Raw genomic sequence first — 6,923 nt, forward strand, 5'->3', positions numbered from 1 at the left:
TATATATACATATATACATAATTAGGAATATATATATATATATATATATATATTAAAAGAAGAAAAAGAGACTTTTCAATAAATCACTAATAATGTTGGAACATGAATGTACACGGACTGATTTTCTGCAATAATACAAGAACAGCTCTTTCTGCCTCAATAATTTGCCTCATAAATCATGAATTCACACTGTTACTCCAACATTATTATATCTCTTTCTTGTCAGCTAAAGCAAGTGTTTTTTATTTTATTTTATTTTTTCCTTTATTAAGAAATGACTCTTTCTCTTTCCTTAATTCCACCACTCGCGATTCAAACTTTGTAGTGGTTGGAGAAACATTATCTCATTATCATATCAGTCGTATTATTGTTATCTTTTCACCAGCATAACCTTTTACATTCTTTTGGCTCTTTATGACATTATTTTTCAAAGAATAAATATCGTTGGGCACATTTTCTCAACTTTTTCTTTTTTTGGGTGAAACATTTTCTCCACTTGTTTAGAAACCTGTAATGTGCCACCAAAAGTCACTGATTTTCAGACACGTCAGCAAACTACATGGGGCCCAGTATCCAAGCAATGAACACGTTAGAGTTGAAGAAAAAAGATTGTATATATAAATTTCCATTTTTTTGACCATTTTTATCGTCAGAATAAATAAAAAATAAACTCAGCAAAAAGCTGAGTCAGCAACAAGAATGATCAATAATGGTAAATGGATAAACGTCACCGTGAAAATTGGAGACTAGGAAAAGAATGAACACAAAAAGCAAAAAAAACAAAAAAAAAAAAAAAACCAAACGTACCACTTGAGGACACGTGGCGAGACATGAGACGATATTGGTGGTGGGCCCGACACGTTACGGGATCATCAGCCAGTTAGTCCAGCTGAAAAGACCAATGAAATGATGATCGTCGCAATACTCGGAAACGACGCCGTATAGCCTCAGGACTTGCACTATAAATACGTGAAGAGACGCGGTGTTCACTACTACTACAAAGTCCAAATCCCAAAATACACCGCTTTTGTTTTTGGGTTCTGTTTTGGAGTTTCCAAAATATCTCTCATTCTCTTCCTAATTTTTCTTCTTGTTAGTTATATATAGTTCTTATTAAAACTTTCTTTATCTTTATCTCTCTGTTTTTTTTTTTTTTTTTTCTTTCTGAACCCAAAAAGAAAAAAAAAATGTGTGGAATACTTGCTGTTCTTGGTTGCTCCGATGACTCTCAGGGCAAAAGGTTTCGGGTCCTTGAGCTTTCCCGCAGGCAAATTCCCATTCTTTATACCTCTTTTATTAATTTTCTCGCAATTCTAATATATGATAATTAAAAATGAAGAAATTTGGTTGAGTTGATTTTCATCGTCTAAGAAAAAAATGAGCTTCGTGATTCTTGTTCTTGGTCTTTTGTTAATTTATTTTTTGACGAATTTTGTAAGCTCACTAGCTTCACATAATTTTGTGATCTTGATCAATATGTTGTCTCATCAAATATATTTGTATTTGTATTTACACGTATGATATGAAATGACCCCTACTTTGAGAAGCTTTTAATCGATGATTGGAGTAAAAATAGTGCTATAGCGTCATCAAAGAGACTTATCTTGATTATGATAAAAGTATAAACCATGTGGGACGTGGGGTCCACGTTAAGAAAGTTGTGATTTAGAAGTAATATTTGATTTGGACCTAAAGTTTTTGTTTTAACTGCCTCTCTCTGTAGAAAGAACAAACTGAAATGTCACTGTTAACAATGTTTATTGTACTGTACGGCGCAGATTGAAGCACCGTGGTCCAGACTGGAGTGGTCTGTACCAGCACGGAGACTGCTATTTGGCGCACCAAAGGCTTGCCATCATTGACCCTGCTTCTGGTGACCAACCTCTCTTCAATGAGGATAACACCGTCGCCGTCACCGTAATTTTCTCGCCACACCATTCTTATTATTTCTCTTTTTAACCTATTTACCATAACATCCAATACTTACTTGCTGGCAATTTGAAGATTCATTGGTGAGCCTCGAGATTTTCAAAATAGCGATAAAGGGGGTGGGATGACACTAATAATTTTCGTTTAATTGAGAAAAAAAAAAAAACATAGCTCCTCTCCTACCACAAGTTGAGCCTCATATTTGGGTGGGGGCTGTCCCTATTAGTTACGATGTTGAGGTTCACGGGATTCTAAACGCTTAGATTTCGTTCATTTCACCGATTTCAGTTTTTAATTTCAAGTTTTTATAGTTGAAAACTCTTAAAAAAATCAAATTTAATTTTTTCTGTTATAATTAAAAACTCTCAGAAAATATTACATCTCAACTTGGATTGAAAACTCGAATTCGCGAAACGAACGAGGCCATTATATAAATTAATGTTTATGTGAAGTAGTGGAACTAGAGTATTTTGTCCGTAACGCTTTATAGAAAAATAAGAGATAACCGTTTATTAAATAGAGACATCGTAATAATTTTAATTATTTGGGTGGGGCAATTTTTCTCTTGATATAAGAGCACAACTAACTTTTTTTTTTTTTTTTTTTTTTTTTCAGAAAAAATAGCTATAAAAGCTGAATTTTCAAAAGTTGAATCCCCCACTCAATTATGAGTGGTGGAGTATTTCAAAACTGTCACATACTAAATTTGATTTCACATAGTTGTGTGGATTAAATGCTAGTCATAGGTAGGATTTTTGAACTGAGTTTGTCTTAAATATGTGTTAAAAACCAGGTGAATGGAGAGATCTACAACCATGAAGATCTCAGGAAGCGTCTGCCCAACCACAAGTTCAAGACTGGCAGTGACTGTGATGTTATTGCACATTTGGTGAGTGAATCTCTGCATATTTAAATCTTTCCTTTTAACTTTTCTTAAATAACACAACTGAATTATGCTATATACATACATAGAGAATCTGCAGCAGTTAGTGATTGACTAGTAACTATAAGGTTGTTCATTTATGTCCGTGTAGTATGAGGAGTATGGAGAAGACTTTGTGGACATGCTTGACGGCATATTCGCTTTTGTTCTGCTCGACACCCGAGACAACACCTTCATTGCTGCTCGTGATGCTATTGGAGTTACTCCCCTCTATATTGGCTGGGGTCTGGATGGTACGATACATGTTTTCTTAGTTAGACTGTTTTTTCTAGTACAATTTTCGTGTGTTTTGCTGTATTTTGGCATTTCAGTTTAAATGAACAGTGTGTTTCGATTTAATTCAGGATCGATTTGGATATCGTCTGAGCTGAAGGGCTTAAACGATGATTGTGAACACTTTGAGGTCTTTCCACCGGGTCACTTGTACTCGAGCAAACAAGGCGGTTTGAGGCGTTGGTACAACCCTCCATGGTTCTCTGAGGCCATTCCATCTGTCCCATATGACCCACTTGCCGTTAGACGGGCTTTTGAGAGTGTAAGATCCTTCAAAATTCTGATCGCAGAGATAAAAAGTCGAAATTTTTCTATCTTTATCTCATGTGTGGAGAGTGATATATGCAGGCTGTGATCAAAAGGTTGATGACTGATGTGCCTTTCGGTGTCCTGCTCTCTGGTGGCTTGGATTCATCGTTAGTCGCCTCGATCACTGCTAGACACTTGGCTGGCACCAAAGCTGCCAAACAATGGGGAACACAACTCCATTCTTTCTGTGTTGGCCTACAGGTGAATTATAGAATTTAAAAACTTCTTGTTATTGTTGTTGTTGTAATCTCACAGGACTTGTTACAAGAATTGAATAAATTTTCATTTGTTGAGCAGGGTTCACCAGATTTGAAGGCTGCAAGAGAAGTTGCTGACTATTTGGGGACAGTTCACCATGAGTTCTATTTTACCGTCCAGGTATCTCATCGATAAATCTCTTTTTAGCCAAACGTAAAGATTCTTATTCTTTATGAAGAGATGCATTTCTAAAGAGGATTTATTTATTTATTTATATTTATTTATTTATTTTTTCATTTGACATGTGACAGGATGGAATTGATGCTATTGAGGATGTCATCTACCACATTGAGACTTATGATGTTACCACCATCAGGGCTAGCACCCCCATGTTCCTCATGTCTCGTAAGATTAAGTCGTTAGGTGTCAAAATGGTGATATCAGGTGAAGGTTCTGATGAGATCTTCGGTGGATATTTGTACTTCCACAAGGCACCAAACAAGGAAGAGTTCCACCAAGAGACCTGTCGCAAGGTACTGTTTTGTTTTGGCCAGTTATATTTCAGTATTGCTTGCCAGAATTCTGATAGGCATAGGAAAATGATATGAACATTTCTTGTTTGCCCTTTGTTACGCAGATTAAGGCCCTGCACCAGTATGACTGCTTGAGGGCTAACAAGGCAACATCAGCGTGGGGTTTGGAAGCTCGTGTCCCGTTCTTAGACAAACAGTTCATTCAAACTGCGATGTCTATTGATCCTGAGCACAAGATGGTAAGAAACTCAATAGATTTTAGTTTTAAGATTGCTTGATATATTGATAGAATCAGTTGAAACTAATAAGACCATAAAATTAATCACATTCGGTTTCTTATACAGATTTAACTAAACGTCTAATATGTTCAGATTAAGCCCGAAGAAGGAAAAATTGAGAAATGGGTGCTTAGAAGGGCCTTTGATGATGAGGAGCATCCTTATCTGCCAAAGGTACATCATTTTCCCTAATATGTATTGATGCATAATAATAAAGCCTTTTAATTTTTTTACTGACTATTGTTCTATTTGTTGCCCTGTAGCACATTCTGTACAGGCAAAAAGAACAGTTCAGTGATGGTGTTGGCTATAGTTGGATTGATGGCCTCAAAGCTCATGCTGCTCAACATGTATATGCCAGTTTCTTAATAATTTCGTTTCTATTATAATTTCACAAAACTAATTTTATTGACTTGCAAATTTAAATGTTGCTCAACTGTTTTACAGGTGACTGACAAGATGATGCTTAATGCTGCAAACATCTTCCCCCACAACACTCCCACCACAAAAGAGGCCTACTACTACCGAACCATTTTCGAGCGGTTCTTCCCTCAGGTAATGCTTAAAAGCTCAACACCATAAAACACACGGTTCAATATGAAGATTAAAGGTTCAGATTGAACATCATGTCTTAATTTTACAGGTCTTTTAACTTCTGTTATTGTGTTATGCAGAACTCAGCTAGGCTGACCGTGCCAGGAGGAGCGAGTGTTGCGTGCAGCACAGCCAAGGCCGTCGAGTGGGACGCCTCGTGGTCGAAAAATCTCGACCCCTCTGGAAGGGCTGCGCTGGGAATACACGCTTCTGCCTACGACAAAAGCTCGGTTAACAGCGGGGTGGTGCAACCGGAGATCATCAATAACGTACCGCAAATTGCCGTGAGCACCCCAGGAGTGGAGATCCTAAGCTAGTGCGTTAATAATACTATGTAATGGTAGCCGGAATAATAATAATCTGTAAGGGCCATTTAAGGCTATAATTTACAGCATTAAGATGAGAGACTCTCTGCCTTGGCTTGATATATACCGTATAGCCAGTATGTAAAATTTGAGAGAGTACTCTTTTTATGGTGGTTTGTGATATTGGTCTTTACCAATATATATTGTAATGTCCTCAATTATACAAGTTTTTGATGTGTGTTTTCCATATATTGGAATTGTTCATATGATACATAAGCATTCTCTTGTTTGTTGGCAAAGATTGAAGATTCCAATCTGATCATTTCTCAATCAATCTATTCAACCCGGGCCAAAGTCAAGGCTATCCTCAAAGTGAACATATATTTTCGAGTTGTTACTCATTTGCCTTTTTGACTGGTACTAGATTCTCCTCCATCTAGACGAAATAGTTTTAACCGCAAATTGAGATACCTTCCGGGTCTTAAAAAAAAAAAAAAAAAAAAAAAGAAGTCGTATATTTTTGCCATACTTGGGATATTTATAACTGAATCTTAACGTATCTAATCCTCAAATTAATTACTATCTCAGGGGAAAAAAAAATCCCCAAGTAATTACAGATTGATTGTCTTGAGTTTTTAAATTTGAGCCTTAAGAAGTTTTTTGTTCTATGTTGTTGTTATTATAATTGTACCTAATATGTCATTATAATGAGGATTGTTCATGATGTTAAATAGTAGCGTAAAAATACTTAATTCGTCATTATAATAATGATAGTGAGCAAAGGCGAAGGAGATGAATACTTCCGTTTGTCATCGTAACGAATTAATGTCGATCCTGAATTTTGGATAAATAAGTTATACAATTACAAAGATCTAATTGACAGTTTTATCAATATAAGTCGTATATGCATAGGTAAATGAAACATGTCAAAACAACGAGAAACGCGTACAAATATTCCTTCAATTAAAAGCATTAATAGAATAATCACATTTAAAGACAATAAATAAACAACCGTAAAAGATTATAGAGAAAAGTATAAAAACTAGTTCGTATTTTAGTATTCTTTCTAACTTCAAACACGTCACTAAAGGCTATATTTTTTAGCCCAAAAAAATAAAATTTTAAAAATCATCCATATACATGATGTTTTAAAATAAATCAAATTTTTACATCAATTTATCAACCAGGATATATGAAAAGTCGTTCATTCATGCTTTAAGACTCTTTCCAACTCAATTTGAAGAATATATGGTCCTGTTTGTTTTTGTTTTTGTTTTCATTTTTTACGTTTTTTGAAGCTAAAAAATGAAAATGCAATTTAAAAACGCGTTTGGTGCAAAACTTTTTAAAAAACAAAAACAAAAACGTTTTTATTTTTTTGTGAAAAACTGAAAACGGTATAATACCGTTTTCATTTTCTTCTTTTCCTTTTCTCACTCACGGAAGAGGGGAGAGTGCAAACAGCCATTGGAGCTTGACTGGAACAAGCTTCTCTATGAAGGACACGACGGCCCGCCACCATCTTCTCCGACTGCCCGCCACCCCTCTTCCGACTGGCACA

The 6,923-nt window shown here is 35.7% G+C and overlaps 1 protein-coding gene across 1 annotated transcript; it reads left to right on the plus strand.

Moving 5' to 3' along the window:
* The first annotated feature begins 1,008 nt into the window (after positions 1-1,008).
* Positions 1,009-5,633, plus strand: LOC21390992 (asparagine synthetase [glutamine-hydrolyzing]). The gene is made up of 13 exons (XM_024169711.1): positions 1,009-1,267; positions 1,779-1,917; positions 2,723-2,818; positions 2,964-3,105; positions 3,217-3,407; positions 3,494-3,655; positions 3,752-3,832; positions 3,964-4,185; positions 4,290-4,424; positions 4,557-4,637; positions 4,727-4,813; positions 4,911-5,018; positions 5,138-5,633. The coding sequence occupies exons 1-13, from the start codon at positions 1,188-1,190 to the stop codon at positions 5,372-5,374; spliced, it is 1,761 nt and encodes a 586-aa protein (XP_024025479.1). The 5' UTR covers positions 1,009-1,187; the 3' UTR covers positions 5,375-5,633.
* The last annotated feature ends 1,290 nt before the right edge of the window (positions 5,634-6,923 follow it).

The sequence above is a fragment of the Morus notabilis genome, unplaced genomic scaffold, assembly GCF_000414095.1.
Source record: "Morus notabilis unplaced genomic scaffold, ASM41409v2 Scaffold685, whole genome shotgun sequence".
In the NCBI taxonomy this organism is placed as follows: Eukaryota; Viridiplantae; Streptophyta; class Magnoliopsida; order Rosales; family Moraceae; genus Morus; species Morus notabilis.